Source organism: Poecilia formosa, unplaced genomic scaffold (genome assembly GCF_000485575.1).
Source record: "Poecilia formosa unplaced genomic scaffold, Poecilia_formosa-5.1.2 Scaffold63, whole genome shotgun sequence".
In the NCBI taxonomy this organism is placed as follows: domain Eukaryota; kingdom Metazoa; phylum Chordata; class Actinopteri; order Cyprinodontiformes; family Poeciliidae; genus Poecilia; species Poecilia formosa.
In genome coordinates this window covers 680,785-699,241 of record NW_006800002.1, presented here as the reverse complement: position 1 = coordinate 699,241, position 18,457 = coordinate 680,785, and the positions used below count along the sequence as shown (strand labels likewise).

General features: G+C 41.6%; 1 protein-coding gene and 1 long non-coding RNA gene across 3 annotated transcripts; one reads left to right on the top strand and one right to left on the bottom strand.

Annotated features, from left to right (window-relative positions):
- Positions 1-464: 464 nt before the first annotated feature.
- Positions 465-15,886, top strand: hic1 (hypermethylated in cancer 1). 2 transcript variants are annotated; one of them, XM_007554355.2, is made up of 2 exons: positions 465-814; positions 7,002-15,886. In XM_007554355.2, the coding sequence occupies exon 2, from the start codon at positions 7,019-7,021 to the stop codon at positions 9,200-9,202; it is 2,184 nt and encodes a 727-aa protein (XP_007554417.1). In that variant the 5' UTR covers positions 465-814; positions 7,002-7,018; the 3' UTR covers positions 9,203-15,886. The 2 variants fall into 2 exon arrangements, with proteins under 2 accessions (XP_007554417.1, XP_007554415.1); XM_007554353.2 differs by lacking the exon at positions 465-814 and adding an exon at positions 829-2,180.
- Positions 2,489-12,460, bottom strand: LOC103139624 (uncharacterized). The gene is made up of 2 exons (XR_476425.2): positions 12,375-12,460; positions 2,489-5,557 (listed from the first exon to the last, which is right to left on the bottom strand). It is a non-coding gene; the product is annotated as an uncharacterized LOC103139624 (long non-coding RNA).
- Positions 15,887-18,457: the final 2,571 nt, after the last annotated feature.

Below are 18,457 nucleotides of genomic sequence, written 5' to 3'. Positions count from 1 at the left end.
TAAATGCATACACATATTGGCCCATAGCAAGTCTGAGCTCCACTATGCACTTTTTGCAGCCGTTGACAAGTTTCTGGATTTTTGACTCAACTTTTCAGCATATTCTGTACATGTTTAATAGGGTGGAGGCCGGGGTCCTTACAGAAAACTAATTTTAACTAAAGCCGATTTGGATGAACTAACATCATCGTCCTGTTGGAGCTTTCATCACTAAAGTCAGTATTTGTAAGGTCAGCCATGTGGGCAACAGAGAAAATTCATCATAAATTTAAATAATAACAATATGTTTGCCATGTCACAAGTACAGATATCTAAAATCCATCACTTTATATCTCATTGTGAATCTGAAAAAGTAAACTTAAACTTTTATCCACGGTTAGTAAAATGTCACTTAACCGATTGTGCATTTCCTGTTGTCTTCCGGGAAAACAAAACTCAGAACCTCCCCGTGCTGAACTGGCCCCGGATAACCGGCTCTATACGGCGCTCTGCCGTTAGGTGTCGCTGTGTGCGTACACTCTCGGCCGGGGCCGCGTGTTTGGTCCGATCGGACCCCAAAAAATACAGCCCCAAAGTGTCAGATAGTCCTGTTAACACGTGAGAAAATCTTGACTTGCGGAGAGAGGGGAACTGAGACTGGGAGACGCAAAGACGGGGAGAGTCCTGGAGAGACATCTCTTCCTTTCTCTCTCTGGGCTTTTCGCAGGACTCCGGTGGGGAACAGCGGAGAATACAGCGGCGGCGGCTGGAGGGGGGGCGCGGATGCCGAAAAGGAGCGAAGGCGCGCGGCGGGAGCACCAGACATGAGTCCGAGGTAAGAGAGAGGGGGCAGGGATGGCATCCAGACCGCAGGGATGAGTTCATCCAAGGGTTTCTTATATGGCTTCCTTTTAAATCTTTTTGAATGAAGCGGACGCGGACCAACCATGTGGATTTGACTCATCCGTCTATCTAAAAAAAATGATATTTTTTAAATTTAAAAAAATGAAGCTGTAATATTTGCTGAAAAGTGGTCGAGAACATTTAGCAATTAAAAAGAAACTCGAGAATAAATAAGGTAAACAAAGTTCAAACATTGTATTAACACGTCCTAAATGAAAAGGAGATACAAACATTTAATTTAGTATATTTATCATATTTACAGTTATTCGCCCCGAAGGCCCTTTGCGTAAACAACCCATCGGCTGGATCCGTCTCAGCTGACGATTAGAGGACTTAATGCTGCACAGCAGGTGTCCAGTCAAACCTCCTACTGGCTCTATTGTCTAGAAATTGAACATTTGTAGCTTAATGTTAGGGGATTTTCTTACATATTTGTGAAAAAGTGGACGACCTTTTCCTTCTCCTTTTAGCAATTAGAGTAAATCAGAATACAAATGAATCAATTTCTCAGAATAAAATGAAAGTCAAATTAATTAGTTGAAATTGCATCTCAGGATTAAATTGAAATAAATAAATACGACGTATTCCTTGATAGTATTTTTTTTATCTTTATTTTCCCCCCCGCAAATTATTTCCCCAACATCTCCAAAGTTTACCGTCGGATCTACACGACGGCTGCCTGTCCCTTTAAGACGATGTGTTGAGGAGTTCACGTCGGGGTCACTTGAAGTTCCTGCCCTCGATTTTACCTTTTAGTTTTATTATAGACTGACATCACACGGGGCGCTAAAACACTTAAGGCGCACAGAGGCTCCATTATCATCTCGGTCCGCGTTATTGGGCAAACTCAAAAATAGCTAAGGAAATTAAGAGAGAGAGAGAGAAAAAATAAAGAAAGAAAAGAGAGAAAGAAAAGAGGAGGGGAGATGATGCTGGTGCGAGCATATAGGAATATATATGTTTTTTTCTCTTAAAGAATAAGAAAGAGAGGAGGGGCAGTGAGAGACAGTGGGAGGAAGAAAAAAACGTAGGTGGGAGGGAGGACGGACCCAAGGAACGAGAAGAAATTCATATCAATTAATAATCATAAAAAAAGAAGAGAGAGAGAGAGAGAGAGCAAGACACAGAGAGAGATAGAGAGAGAGAGAAAGAGAGCTGGCAGACGCGCTCGGAAAACTGGCATGGGTTTTTGGAGGCTGGCAGTTGAACACTGAAACGTCAGATATGACTCCCAGATACTGCTGAGATGATCATTAAGGGAGACTTAGATCGGATGGCAGAAGACATCGGGCATGCAGGTAAGAGCCGAACCGCTCAGGCAGCGACACGCGGGGGGGAGGAAGGATGACATTCATGCGGTCCGGTTCAGAACCGGCAGCAGCTTTGTCTTATTTTCTTTATTTGATTTTTCTTTTCTTTATTATTATTATTGTTTCTTGTTAAAGTCAGTGTACATTCTGCTGCGTTTTTGTTCAAAGTCGAAGTTGATCAACAACACAGAGGTTGTCCTCTTTATCACACATTAGACGACCTAAAGATAGTCGGATTTTTTATTTTTTTATTATTAACGGAGAATATTGCATTCGTAAGATAATGCGGATAATTCTTACGTGCGTAAGAATGAACGCTGTCATCGAAAATGACGTAAAGACGAGTAACATGTTTAATTCTGCATTTTTAACATCCCATCGTGTATTGTTTTCAAACAATTTCTTCCCCTCCATCGCTTTTTTAAAAATTATTATTATTATTATTATTATTATTATTATTATTTAACGTAACATTAGTCATGTTGTTGATTTAATATAGCGAGAACGACGTTCACGCGCAGCGTAGCGCACTCTTAGAGAAAACAATAATTGGGTTTCCTTTGGCTAAAGCGAGATTTGAAGGAACTTCTTAGGTGTTGATGACACGTCTGAAGCTGCTTTCAGCAACATTCTCAGTGCATAATAAGTTGACACGTTTTTTTCCCCCTCTCTTTCTTTCTTTTTTTGCTAGCGATTCTACACTTTCTGACATTTCATTTGTGAGCTTGGATGGGAAGAGGTTGGGGATGGGTTCGGATCAGAAAGCTGGGTTCACTCGTGATTCGGTTTACTGCACAATAAACGAAGCGGAGTAAAACAGATTAGGGACGGAGGCTGAGAGGAGCGCTGCCTCCCTGCGACCCCCGGAGCCTGGAGCCTGGAGCCCTCTCTCTGTCTGTGCTGAGTGCGCCTTCCCCGGCTCTCAGACGGGGGTCATTCCCTTTCTCAACGAATTCACAAACACACCAAAATTGGATTTTAATGAATTGGAAATCGCACTCGAAATGGGAGATTGAACGAGTAAATGGAACAAATCGACAGTTATTCAGAAATTGGCTCTGCTCTGGGTTTGCCTGGACGGAAATCTCAGGTTATAAATTAACGTGATGGTTTTAGCATTCTCGTCTGTCACTGCGTTTATTCCTGGTGAAATTAACATGTCCCTTTTAAACGGCATCTCAGACATCTGTGAGGAGTTTTTTAGATGCGTTGACATTAAAAGCAGGAAACTGATTCTGATCTCTGCTGACCGGACTTGAACTCTTCACAAGAACTTTCTTTTTAGTGCTTATACGTACACTCAGATGGCTGCAGCTGATGTTAAATCTTAGAACATTTGCTTGTGTGCTGCAGAAAATAAAAATAAAACAAGTACTAAATGAGCAGAGTTAAATGAGCGTGGCTAAATTCAAACGAAATGTCAATGTTTCGAACAGATGTCAGGGCTAGGAGTCTTCTTTTTTTTTCTTTTTTGCTTCTCTCCATACCCACAAAATTACAAAAGCGGAACGTTAATGCAATGCAAATAGCAGAATATCATCTTCATATACCACTTCACAGTTCTATAAATTTCTTTTTGCATACTGTGATTAAAACTGTGACTATGCCATTTTTCATTTTTATTTTTTGCATGAAGGTCACATTGAGATATATATATATTTTTTTTAAAGATGTGGGCTTTTTAAGCAGCTAAAGATTAAAAAAACAAAACAAAGCAAAACTTGGTATCTCCATGGTTAGACCACAGTTATCATGCTTGTTGTCACCACAACACATAGCCCAGAATAATGTGCTGTACGCACAACATCATTTAGGTGCACACACAGTGCTGTTGAGGTTGAGCTTTCTTTAATATCCATCCTCATAAATAAAAGTCAGTGCAAAAAGAGAGACTGTTTTTCTTTTTTTTTTCTTTTTTGTTTGCTTCCGATGCAGCCGTTGCTTGATGCGCCGGCCTGCTGCTTGAGAATGCACACTGATGGTATCAGAGTTTGACACCAAGCGATAATGGGCTGAATGGAGTGGAGAGAGAAAATTTCAGCAAGTCTGAAAAGTTGAGCCACGCTTTTATCTGGTTCACTTCTACACCCAGCGCGTCCGACGGACGCTGTGAAGTAGAGAGGCAACAGAAGCAAGACAGAGAAAGAAGTAATCAGAGGTGTGAACATATGCAATGACAGTGACCTCACAGAGTCTGATCCAACCTGGGCGTTCATTCTTTGTCATCTCTTGGTATTTATTGTCATAATCAGGCTGTTTATAGACAAAAAAAAAAAAACATGCTGGAGTTTTTGTAAGATAAAGATGCATTTTGAAATTCTCGTTACAACTGCCACTCCTCACTGTGACTGACTTTCCATTTTGTCATTTGTCATGCTGAAGGTGCCCTTGCAAAAAAAATAAAAATAATTAAGAAAATCATCAGAAACAGTGCTAAGAATTCCCCACAAGTTTCAAGAGTCTAATCTGCACTTTTTTTTTAAGGATAAAAATCAGCATGAGATTTTTTTCTTCTTCTTCGTCTTCACGAGTTCCTCCTCTTATGAGTTCACTCGTCAAGGTTTTCTAAAAGTTCATACTTCCTCGTTCTTATTCTGAGAGCTCGCGCTGCGGGTGAAATAAACAAGAAGTGAATGAGCTGGTGTCAGGAAGACTGCGATCAGACGGATGACATGATATTTATTTAGTTGCTTGTTTCCCCATCAGTGACACCAAGGCCCCTGGGGGACGACTGGAGACGTTTAATCTCAGAAGTAAACTGTCCTCGGATGCCACCGCTTGAACAATACGGCTCTTTTCATGCATTTGGACTGCGTCGTTTATTTTAGGCCCGATGGAACAATCAGTGTTGATGTTTAAGTGCGTGCGTTTGTGTGTGTGTGTGTGTGTGTGTGATTCCTGGAGTCCGTCTCAGTGCAAAGTATCGAACCGTCTAACGCTGATTTACACCTCGTGTGCTCTGTGGTCCTTATATGACTGAGGAGAAAGAGCGAGCTGGAGCTCTCTCTTTTTTTGGACGCGTCCTTCCTCCCCGCCGGTTTATACCTGCTGTTCATCACACTTGTGAAACATTCGTCTCTCGCTTTGTGTAAAGCTCTGCGCTTGCTCCTCTGGAATACCTTTAGCAGGAAGCTGGCAATTTACAGAATAGATGTATATCTGAGGTTTGGGTAACTCAAGCTCTTTCTCTCCACTTTGCTCGCCGAGTAGGAGGTCAACGCACAGACTTGAATTTCTGCTAATGAGAAAACCATTCCTGGTGCTCACCTTCGGCAAAAAGTTCACTGTTGCTGACTGGCCCTCGTGGACGCGTCCCACACACTTTCCTTTCATTCCCGTCAGGTGGAGTCAGATGAAGTTTCAACCTAAATCATAAAACGCAAAATTAAAAAGTGGCTGTTATTAAAAATCTGAATTTTGTGGCCTACTTCTCAACTGTTGCAAAGCTGTTTTGGCCAATTTGGATTTCTCTTCAAGAAATGTAATAAGAGAAAAAATAAAAATAAAAAAATAAATATATATATATGCCGCTCTGGAAAAAAATTAAGAGACCACTTAAAATGATGAGTTTCTCCGATTTTTACTTTTTATATTGATATGTTCGAGTAAAATGAATATTGCTTTTATCCTATAAACTACAGACAACATGTCTCCGAAATACCAAGCAAAAATTAATTTTGTATTTATTTGTAGAAATTGAGAAACGAACAAGATGCAGTGCTTTCAGACCTCAAATAATGCAAAGAAAACAAGTTCATATTCATTTAGAAACAACAATTTGAAGAGTTCAGAAATCAATATTTGGTGAACAACCAGGAGGCTTTTCAATGGGGTTCAGAGCAGTGGGCTCTTCATTTGTCCCAGAGCTGTATGTGTTTTAAGTTATAAAAAGTCATTATTTAAATTAGAAGAGACCACGGGACAGCAGTCTGTGAAAAGATAAAGATAAACTGTAGAGTGTACATTCAAAGCTTTCTTTAGCATTTTATGTTACCCATTAGCAGGGTTAGCGTCACTAAACTTAACTCTGAGATTTTGAAAAGAGCTGCCTGTATGTTCAAGTTCAACATGTTTCCCGAAAGATAGATTTTGAAAACCCAAAAAGATAAAAAATAACAACTTCGTTCTATTTTTTACAGCCTTACTGTGAACTGCTATTAACCTTGCTCTTTCGAGACCTGAATGAACTCCAAAGAATAAAATAGAATAGCTTAAAATAGAAATATCCTTTATTGTTCCACGGTGGGAAAATTCAGGTGTAGCGGCCGCAAAGTGACATGATATCGAGGCACGTAGATTCATGCAAAGTATTAAAAACATAGAAAATAAATGAAGAGTGATAATACTGCAGGGCAAGGATGAGATTCTAAGACCAAATAGTGTGCAGTTATCAGAAAAAAGCATCCACTGACCCATTTACCTTCATACATCTGTGTGTGCACCTCACTGATACTGGAGAAGGCTAACAGCAGCAGCTTTCACTTCAAAGTGTTGTTGATACAACAATCTGCAAGTGTTTATGCATGGTGTGTTCACTGATCGGAAAAAACATCAGAATTTTTTACCTTCCAACCTGTCAAGCTGAAAAGCAGCATGCTCTGTGCACCCATTTCTGTAATTGTAACGATAACTTTAACTTAAAATGCATTCATGTGCTAGAAATCAAACTCTCATTAATCCAATATGCAAAATAATTTATTTTTTTAAACATTTTTTTCCGATTCATTCATGTTGTTGTGTATGCCCTTTTTTTGCTGACTTCAGGACGACAACGTCTGCATGAAATTTTACAGATTTTTGCTCTTGCAGGTGGTGGACTGAAGACTATGCTGGATGCCATGGAAGTTCCAAGTCATGCTAGGGATCTCCTCCTGCAGCTCAACAGCCAGCGCACCAAAGGCTTTCTGTGTGATGTCATCATTGTGGTGCAGAACGCGCTCTTCAGAGCTCACAAGAACATTCTGGCCGCCAGCAGCCACTACTTGAAGTCCCTGGTGGTCCACGACAATCTCATCAACCTCGACCATGAGATGGTGAGTCCAGCCGTCTTCAGGGTCATCCTGGACTACATCTACACCGGGCGCCTAAGTGAGGGAGACCCCACGTCTCCCACTGAACCCAATCTAGGTGCCGTCTTGGCAGCGGCCAGCTATCTGCAGCTGCTTGACTTGGTGGCCCTGTGCAAAAAGAAGCTGCGGAGAACTGCGAAGTACCCTCCCCGTCCCGCATTTTTACCTTACCCAAAAATGGTGCCCAACAGCATGGGCTTAGGAAGTGGAGGCAGGTTTAGGGTTTCTACTCCTGTGATTCAGTCCTGTCCTCCGGGGGGGATTCTTAACACACCCAGGGCGCCGTCGCTGGATGAGCTGGTCCCCCATCGAATAACCATCCATAGCGGTGAGCTGTATGCCCCCACTTCCAACCAGACCTCTCAGGTGTTCCCATCTCTGCCTGCTCAGCTGGGACGCCCTGGCCACGCCGAGAGGAACTGCTCCCCCAGCTTCGGCCTCGATCTTTCCAAAAAAAGCCCCACCTCCCAGTCTCAGCACACACCTTCTCAAACCCATATGACAAACAGTCACAGCAATGAGGAGAGGGATGGAACTCTAAGTGGAGCCACTAGTCCCATTCAAGGGGCAAATGGGAGAGCTTTTATGTCCGAAAAGATGGAGTCTGTCGAGCAGGCAGGTTCCCTCACCCCTCCACCATTTCCCCACCTAAATCAGCCCTTAGCCCCCCACCTGCCTCATCTACATCGCTCAGGTTCCCAAGGGACAGACCGCTACCCATGCCCCGCCAGCCCTGACACCCCGACAGAAGGTGGAGAGGCAGGAAGAGAAATGGGAAACATCTACCGCTGGGTGAAACACGAGCCCCTGCCGTATGCTGGGGAAGATGAAGACGAGGATGAGGATGAAGAGGAAGGGGCTGAGAACGGGGACCAGCATCACAATCATCACAAGCCAGGGGAGGAGAGCGAAGGCGTGGATGACAAGAGTGGCTCTGGCACGGAGGAGACGGGCAGCAGCGAGGGCCGTCCATCCCCTACTGGCCCCATCGGGAGATTCCACATGCCGTACGAGCCCGAAAGCTTCGGGGACAATTTGTACGTCTGCATCCCCTGCGATAAAGGCTTCCCGAGCTCAGAGCAGCTCAACGCACATGTGGAGACGCACACAGAGGAGGAGCTGTACAGCTCTGTTGGGGAGATGGGGAACAACAACAACAGCGGCACCAAAGGCATTGGCGGCAACACGAACGGTTACGGAAGCCTCAACAGCAGCAACACTCCAAACAGCATGTCGCATCTGGAGACCAAATCTGACCAGGGCCTGAATTCGGGAACCATCGGGGAGATGATCAGACCTTACCGCTGTTCCAACTGTGACAAATCTTACAAAGACCCGGCTACGTTGCGCCAACACGAGAAGACTCACTGGCTGACGCGGCCTTACCCCTGCAGCATCTGCGGCAAGAAGTTCACACAGCGTGGCACCATGACGCGCCACATGCGCAGCCACCTGGGCCTCAAGCCTTTCGCCTGCGATTCATGTGGGATGCGCTTCACTCGCCAGTACCGCCTCACTGAGCACATGCGCATCCACTCCGGGGAAAAGCCCTATGAATGTCAGGTGTGTGGTGGGAAGTTTGCCCAGCAGCGCAACCTCATCAGCCACATGAAGATGCACAGTGGTGGGGGGACCGGAGGCGGCCTGACGGCCGATGGGAAGCTGAAGCTGGACTTTGCAGAGGGCATATACCCCCTGAGCAAGTACGCAGCAGAGCACCTGGGGCTGAAGCAGGAGAAGGCCAATGAGCTTCTCATTCAAGCGCAGCAGCAACTGGTGGCAGACGCAAAGGCCATCGAGAGCCTCTACCCTCTCACCAAGCTTGCGTCGGAGCATCTGGGCCTCACCCATGAAAAGATGGACATCCTGGGCCAACCACTTCCCCCTCCTCCCCAGCCAATCTCTGACAGCCGAACCATTGACCGCTACTCGCCCAGCTAAGACATTTGGCAATCACAGACAGGTCTGCGCGCACTCACAGTTTGCAGTATTCGAAAGCCATTCACCTCAACTCCATATCTTCCTCTGCACCTCAGACTCAGGCCCGGGTGGAACTGGGCCTGCTCATGCACACCGAACTGTTTGGACTGTAAGTGCCTTTCTATGCATCTAATGTATCTTTTTAAATCCTCCTTCATAAAGGAGCTCTACTTTCTGTGACCAAGGGACACTCGTTGAAAGAACTTCAGTATTTATGTACAGTCTATGCAAAGAAACATGTTTCTTTTTCTTAATTCCAACCATTGAGCCATAGTGACTAAATCAAAACCAAAAGGAAATTTGTTTATTTATTTTTGTATATGATGAAATCCAAAGAAAACATGTTGCAGAGATACTTTGCAATCTGACCCTAAACCTGTGTACTATTCATGTATGAAAAGAAAAAGAAAAAAGCACAAAAGGAACAATATGCAGGACTTCTTTTCAATATTCAGAACTTTTCAGGTCTAAACAACATCAAGAAAAAAGCAACTCACCTGGATTTTTATTATTATTATAATTTTTTTTGTACAATCTTGGGGTACGGGATACTTTGTGTGTCTTGTTTCTTTGCTTGTCTCCCCCTTTTATGTGAAATAGCTGAAACACAATGCATTTCTCTATGCCTTTTTTTTTTTTCTCCACTCCCAAGCGAGGGGCTGGGCTTTGTGCGGATAAATGCTCATCCCTTATGTGACAGCAGCGGTGGCTTAATCGGCTTTACACCCGGCTTTCAACCACTCTTGAGCTAAAGCTTCCTCTGCAGTGTGACAAATGTTCCTTTGCTTTCAGCTGTTTTGGAGATGCACTGAGCAGAGCCCTGTGATCTCATGAGTGGGACATGATTGCACATACCCAGCTGATGACACACTAATCCCTGTTCATGACGACTCGCCTGTGTTGGTTTGTGCTTTTGTAGAAACGGAGAGGCAGAGAGGCATACGCCGGGGCTGAATTAGTGACGAAGGAGTCTGTCACTGACTGACAGACATTGTTTCTATTTTAATAATTGAGTGATGATCACCAGTGGTCAGAGGCCTCGTTGTGGACGCTTCCTTAGATTCCAGGGGCTGCATGATGGAGCACTGAGCAACACTGAACCTCTCTCCCCCCTCCCCCACCTGTTACCTCATTACTTCCAGTCAGTGTAAAGTAACAGGTGTCTATGTATAAACTCCAAATCTTAGAGCAAAACTATTTTAATTTTTCTTCTGTAAGGAAGACTATTTGGTTTCAATAATGTGAATCTGTGACATTTTTTACTCAGTCTAATGATTTCATGAGTGTTCTCATTAGCGATGGAAATCTTTCGATTCTATTTGATTCCAATTGTCATGGTCACGATTCAATTCAGAAGAGTTTTTTGAAACGGGAACCAATTTTTCCACTCACACGGTGTGGAGATTGTATTTAAATGATTTGCCTGATAAGAGAAAAAGATTTATTTAAAGCATTTCTTTAATATTCCAAACCGCATCAAATCTAATCCGTTTATATCCACACAAAAATAGGGTGTGTGCATAAAATTCATTTACATTAGGTTAGCTTAGCTGCCTGGCTTTTTCTTAAATAAAAAAAAATGGTCCAAGAATTATTCTAAATACTTCCGAGCGGCATTTAAAACGCATTTTAAAATCAAGTTTTGAGCATTTTGAATTGATTCATTATTCCCAGGACTAGGAATTGCGATTCTTTATAGAATAATTTTTTTTCCTGCACCTCTACTTCATACTGGCTCATGGCTTCTCATCCCTCTCATTTTTCAGCGTTGTTGTGGCCCCCTTGCCTTATAAGCACTCTACCAATTTAGAGGGATGATGTTCCCTTTCGCACACAGCAGGCAGCTAATCTGTCAGCAACACGATCAGAAGAAAGCAGCCTGTTGTGACTCTTCCCTGAAAAAGCCGGTGGGGTGAACAAGCACTCCCCCAGCTGCTGTCTCCAGTAAATCCCTGTGAAATCCCACTTTCTCCTGGACAATTCACACTTGCTCGCCGGCATGATGTCCCATTTCACGCCTGCCATCTCACTCCTCTGATCCACTGTAAAACGTTACAACCAAGCCCCAACTGTCTCCTCTTGCCTCTCTGCCTCTCCCCCATCAGCCCCGCTCAAGCCAGAGTTTTGAGATAAAAACTTATTTCGTGACCGAGGAATTCTTCCAACTTGAAAACACAAACAGCACTTAAAAAAAAAGTTGTGTTTTGAAGGCACTTTTTTTTTTCTTTGTCTGCAGTTCTTTCTACCAAAGAATATGTTGGCCGTTTTTTTCTTTTTATAGCTAGTCCTTGATTTAGATTAGGAAAAAACAAAAAAATTGACCACTATAGTGCCAACGCCAACCTCTGGAGGTGAATGTGAAGACTAAAGCCATAAATACACTGTGACAGAAGTAGTTATTCTGAAAGCCTTAAAGTAAAAAAAAAAAAAAAAAAAAAAAAAAAAAAAAAAAAGTGCCTCACTTTTGTGAATATGTTTTTTTTTTTCAAATGTAACAATAATTTAAGGGCGTCTCTTCCAGTAGCATATGATCATATCGAGCATGCTTTATCTTGTGACTTTCTGTTCTTGTCTTCTTTTTGATTTGTGGCGCACATTAAAATAAGAAAGGAAAAAAAAAACAAACAAACAAAAAGACTGGTGCTTACCTCAGGACTGAACCGAGCTAAGATTTTGTAAACCTTAGCCCAAAAATATCAACCACCCCCCAACCCCATGACAAATACACCTTTTTCTTTACTAATGGGAAAGCAGTCCCTGTTTTTAAACCTGTGGTTTTTCTTCGTGTTTGAACATTACCTTTCCTATTATAGCTTTATGGGTGAAGAGATTACATGTGATGTTATGTTTTGCTTTTTCATATATAGTTATTGTCGTCCTCAAAGAGGCGCTTCGTTTGACATGTTTTACTTCTACACCATTAGAGGCTGTAAATGTTTGTGATTTTTAATAACTGGGTATACACGGTTTGCGTTTTTATTTTACTTTTTTCTAAATTGTCTTTAGCCACATATACGGCAATATCTAGGTGACAAGTGCTGTGTTTTGAAATATCTCCCCCACCCACAAAGACGTGATGTGATGCCTCATCAGCACTTCCTTAAACAGAACCGGCAGTATCTCGGAAACTAACCTCACGTCGCTCTGCCCCCTTTTTCTCCTGAAGATGTTGAACTTTTGACACCGGCCAGACAGAGGTCGCGCTCGCGCAGAGGAAGCCGGCTTGTTCGTTCTCGGTCGCCTGGTGCCTTCAGCTGAGCTCTGTGACCAAAAAACCTAAAACGACTGCTCGAAGGGCTCTCGGTGGTAGAAAAAAAACACGCTCCATAAACAAGTGCATGTGTCGTAAAATGTAGGAACAAGCGGATGTGAGTCGTGGGAATTCGAGGCTCCTTTGCTCTCTCTCATTCACTGGCTCAAGTGAAAATCCAACTTCTTGCCAGCATCACCAAAATAACACGATACGTTTCCACTTCAAATCTGCGCTGAGCGGAAATGGAAAGATAATGCTTGAATTTTTTTTTTTTTTTTTTTTTTTTTTTTTTTTTTTACGGTATGCACTCTTTGAAATTTTCTTCATCTGCTTTAACGTGTGCAGCAGTGTCCGTTGGCAGAGCATCTATAGGGCAGGGCAAATATTTACTTGTCTGTTTGTCTGTCACCGCTCTATCTGGGCGTAAGATGAGCTGTGTTAGTGCGTGTCCTGGGAATAGATTTTTTTTCTTTTCTTTTTTTTTGCTGCGAAGGAGAAGAGCCGAGGAGCAGGAAGTGAACTTTTGGCTGGTGAGCAGCGCTGAGCAGGATGTGCCGTGTGTTTCTGCTCACAAGCAGATATGGGGAGGGAGAGAAGCGGGGAGAGCGCAGCGGGGTGGACGTGAGCCATTGTCTCAGTATGAAAAGCCTGTTCGTACTTCTGAAGCCCTGGATTCAGAAGAGCAGAGGACTGTATCTTCTCTGTTCCTTCCTCTTATTTGCTCTTTGGGAATAAAACTTCTGCTCAGTGTCACTGTGGGTGTGTGCTTTAGGAGCTGTACAGTGACCGTGACTTGAGGGTGATAAATATATATTTAGGGATACTGTTTGTATCTGAGATGTTACCCTCCTAATCTTTACAGACAATGTCATGTTTTGTTGCGCTACAACCGCAAACCTGAGTGTATCTTGTTTGAGAAGTGCATAACTATAAAGTGGGGTGAAGAAGGTCATAGGTTTCCATTTTTTATTTATAAATAATCTGAAAAGTGTGGCATGCATTTTTATTCATTTTTGATATAATTTTTGCAAACTAGCTAATTCTTTGTTTGCAAAGCCTTTGCACAACTGATTTCTTGTATTGTTATCCTCAACAAGGGTTTTTGTATGGACTGGGCCAGTTTAACACTTGAATGTTTTCATCTAAGCTGCTTCATTGTATTTTAGGGTTTATATTTAAGGTTGTTTACTTGCCCAGTTGTTGGTTTTTCATCAGAAAATAGTTTAAATTATGAAAGTAGCCCCCTAACATAGTTTAAATGTATTCTACTTAGAATTAAGTAGCTAGACACAAATGCACTCCACACTTTTTGGATTTTCATTTTTGGATGTTTATAGAGTTTGTGCATTTTACCCTTCGACTTCGCAATTATTCACTACTTTGGGTAAATCTGTTGGATGAAATCTCAATTAAATACATACAATGTTGTGGTTGTAACCTGACAAAATGTTAAAAAAAAAAAAAGTTCAAGTGGGGTGAAATAGCTTCAGCATGGCACTGTAAATAATTTCATGTGGCTCCGAAAGTAAAATGTAAATAAGTAATAAAAAGGCCGGGGTATTTCTTTTTCTCTGTGGCTGTCTAATTTAGTCAGTCAAATTATTGGAGCCTTGTTTCAATTTACTGGTGTAGCCCCAAGGGATTTTATGCCATTTGCCTTCGCTAATGTTATTTAGATGACAAACCAACACAGAAGCCACTCAGGGCCGCCATAAAAGTTTAGATTAAGATACTCTGAAATTTATTTAATAAGTTCTTAAAAACTGATTTGTAGTCATATAAAATGAAATAAAAAATTAAAGGGAGAGGCCATATTAGAGGGCTCTTTGCCAGTTTTTGTAAAAGAAAGTGTTTCTCCACCAGCAGAGCAGGAAAAGATTATGTGACTCTGACAAGCAGAGTTGTCCCGTTCTCCTACCGCTGTTTAACTTTTATTAGATTTTACAGCGTTTGCCAAAAAGACTAAAGCACTTAGCAGACATGACAGAAGTAAAAGCAAAACTAAAGTACAAATGTCATGACTTTTGCACGTCAAACTGTGAAACCTAACCAAGCTAGGCCTCTGACTAATTTAGCATTATAGAAAAGGTCTTCTTTTATCTGGCATATCATGGCACTTCTGTTAGTTTCTAAATTAATTTATGCCTAAATGCACACCCTTGAAACCGGCTGTTAGCTTTAGCATTTATTAAACAATGTAGCATGTAAACATTTCCTCTACAACCTTAACTCTTCATCAACTGCTACAGGGTTCAGAAACTCTGTTAGCAAACTGACTTTAGTATCAGTGGTGTCACTAAGCTAGCTACAGCTTGACACAACATTTTTAAATACACTCAAACAAGGTGGCATGAAGCTAGACTAGAATGTGCTGTCCATTAGCGGTGACATGATTAGCATCAGGGATAAGAAGCTCAGTTAGCTAAAACGCCTTACTGTAGCCCTAACTGCAATAACTAGCTAGGCTAGACTACAGACAAAAACAAACTTACATTCTCGCTCCAACGCAGAAATTCATATCAGAACTAAGCTTTTTTTTTAACTTAATATATTCAATTTAATATATTAATTAATAATACAGTTCATTTATCAGCCTTAATATCCTTTGCAGGAAAGCCCAGCCAATAGTTGACTGAACCAACATCTTAAGTTTAGCTGCATAAAAAAATCTAGGCTTTATCAAAACAAAGTAAAATTGTTATATTGAACACTATATTCACAAACAAAAACAGCATTTTTCTAGCTAATATTTAAAACCTTTAAAAAAATCCTTTTTTTATTTATGCTGAAGTCTTGCTGTATTCATAATACTGTCTTATAGTCTTAACAGATATTCTTCTACCTTAATTAGCAAATGATCTCAGTTATCTGACGTATTCACTTGTTGCACCTGTCCACCTACATGTCTTACCTGTCCCCCTGCTCAGAAGCACGAGGAACAAGACTTTTTTTATTACAAGCAGCAGCTGCTTTCCATTTATTTACCCCCAAACTGCACTTTTCTTAGGCGAAAAAAAAAAAACAAAAAAAAAACCAAGCAATCGCCGCATTGTGATATTTTTCAAAAACTTTATTACGCCTTTAGCTTTCCCAAGAAGTCCCACGACCACCCTCCCTCTGGCTCTCCTCCCTCCCCTTTCTCCCACCGGTGCACAGCTTGGCTGCGCTGCCCTTTTACCCTGACGGAGCACAGCTCCCCTCTTCACCTCGCTCTGCGCTCCTCCTCTCCCGTTAACTTGCTTAACTTCCAGCTGTTTTTCATGCAGAAGATGACTGTTGTCTAAATGTTTACGTGAAGAGCTACTTTCTTTTTCTTCTCGGTCCCCCCCCCCTTTCTAAAATGAGCTTTGATGCGTACTTGAAGAAAGTGCAAACCGATGGGCCAAAAAAAAAACAAAAGAGTATCCGACACTGTTATTATATTCAGATTTTAAGCCAAGAGACGGTGTGGTAAAGGGAAGATTAAAGACAGTGTGCTGTTGTAGAGGAAATGCAGAATAATGCGAGGGGAAATGTTCAGGGGGAAAATATGCTCAGAAAGATGCCAGTAAAGTAAACATGTTTGAAATTGCACAATTGAGTCGCGCCTTGGTTGCACCAGCCAAGTCATGCGCTGGAGATGGAGAGAGAACAAGTAAAAGGAGAAAAGTTGAGAGTAAAAAAGAAACAGAAACAGAGGAGGGGGAAAAAAACCCAAACAGCTCACACACGATAGTCGTGGCTGTTTTTGAGCTGACGATTTTTGCCGTTGCGTCGCTGATTGCAGCAATGCTTGTCAGGTTTTTGAAATGATTGCTCACGTCGTTGTGTCTTCCGAGATGATTACCCCACAGTGTGTGCCTTTGTAGCCCGGATACTGCAAGGGTTTCTGTTCGCATGTCACTTTACATCTGCTCAGCTGTGTTAAATGCAGAAAAAAACATGGATTGACTCGTTTGATTTACAGCATAAGTTTGAAACTCAAAGACAAAGAGAAAATATGAAAAAAAAGAGTCAAAAATTGGAGCATTTTTAAATCTCAAACACACACACGCACACACACACAGCTGGCTGGCAGACGGTTGCACCAGATTAGGTCAGATTTAATTAGGTTGCCCTGCTCCGTTTGGAGTGTCGCTCCTAGTTGAGAAAGTCATTTTTAAAGAAAAACCCATGCCAGTGACAGATTCCATTCCAACAAAAGCCTCAATGGTCCTCATGCAGAAGGCATCTACTTTGGTTCTGAATGAAAACATATTTTACGCGTTCATATGGTCTATTACAATCTGATAAAGCTCACGTTGAGTCTTAGGGAGGATGCAAAAGTTCAGCAGCAGCACAAAGTGCCTTGCGGACGGCAGTTGTTGGAAACAGTTGGAAAAGTGCAGAACTTGAAGCGCGTGTCAAAACTTTACAGTGGAAATGGGATTTTTCAGGACCTCAAAACAGATCTGATTGCAGCAGAACTTCATAAAACATGAGCAGACTCCAATCCTTTATTCTTTCTTTTTTTGTTGTTTTTGCAGTGGTTACAATTCAAAGCAATACTTTAAACCAAACAGTATTTCAAAGAAAAAAACAACACACACATTCTGCCTTTTTTTGTGTCAATATTGATCTTATCTTGCTTTCATGAAATGAATGTATTTATTGCATGTCGAAATGTTTTATAGCTATTTTTTTCTTTTTCTGTGTAAATTTAATTGTGGGTTTTTATAAGAAATTCATTTTATAATGATGTATTGATGATTTTTGTTGTTGTTGTTGATAAGGCTTTTATTTTTTTAAAAGCCAATGTGAAAAATGTCTTTTTTTTCTGTTTGTTTTGCAGATATACTCCAAATCAACTTGGCAATAAAACAAATTGCATAATGGACTTTAGAGTCGATTTCTGCTTTTGTTTTGAATATACATTAAAAAAAAACAACCTGTGTACATTTCTAATGTGTGAATAATTTCAATATATTTTTCTCCCATTTCTTTTTGCTACTTTGATTTATAGTAATTCTAAACATTTATATTCGAAGCCACATTGATTGCCCATGAAATGAGTTTTTCATTAATAGAAAAATATGAGGCAAAAAAAACCAAAACACAATAAATCCCATTTGAGTGCGATGATGACCGCAAGTATGAGCTACTTCAGTTCATTTTCCGGGAGTGCGCTGTCCTTCCAGTTCATAATCTCCCATATGGAGACATGTGAGTGCCTCATTTAGGACAAAGAATTTCAAATGAATCTCATACATCACACCAAGTCCACATGCAACAATGAGCAGATCCATTACTCTGTCAGCAGGAACAAAAACCCGCCAGGCAAGCACACACACATACACACACACACACGCACACGCACACATACGCATGCATGCACACTGTGTAAAAAAAGAAATTCACCCCATTATCACCAGCACATAAGAAATCACGGTGCCTTCCAGATGTTTGATATGAATCAGGCAATAAGCCACAAATCACGTCTCGACGTTAAACAAATTAGCATTTCTTCTCTCAGGTGCTGTAAATCATCGGTGTTCATGAACTGGAGGTGCTTCCCTGAGAGATCATATTCGCTGGGTGTAATGACAGACCCTCCCTCCCCCTCCAAGCCTCCCCAGACCCAAACTGTATGCTGTTCTGTCGGTGGGTGAAAACACAGCGAAACGTTTGACATCCATCACATGTCTCACTTAATGCTGTTTCCCTAACTTGGAGTGCAGACGCTTTTTTCTCTCTCCCCCCCCCCCTTTGACTACAAATGCCAGCAGGAATGTTGCTGCAAAGTTTCTCGTTTTCTTTTTTCTTTTTTTTTTTGTTTGGCTGTCCGAATAAATCACTTTAACGGTAGAATTTGCACATGCACAGAATGAGACGTGTTTAAAGCGACGTATATGTGCGGGGTCAAGTGGGTTCTCAGGCAGAGAGCAGTTTTAGCTTTGCTCCTGGATTGTAAAATGTTAAACAGTGAGAGTTTAAGTTTTTTTGTT

Coding starts and splice junctions, on each gene's coding strand:
- hic1 (XM_007554353.2), top strand. CDS start 2,129: ATGATCATTAAGGGAGACTTAGATCGGATGGCAGAAGACATCGGGCAT. Junction 2,181..7,001: donor AGAAGACATCGGGCATGCAG/GTAAGAGCCGAA, acceptor TTGCTCTTGCAG/GTGGTGGACTGAAGACTATG.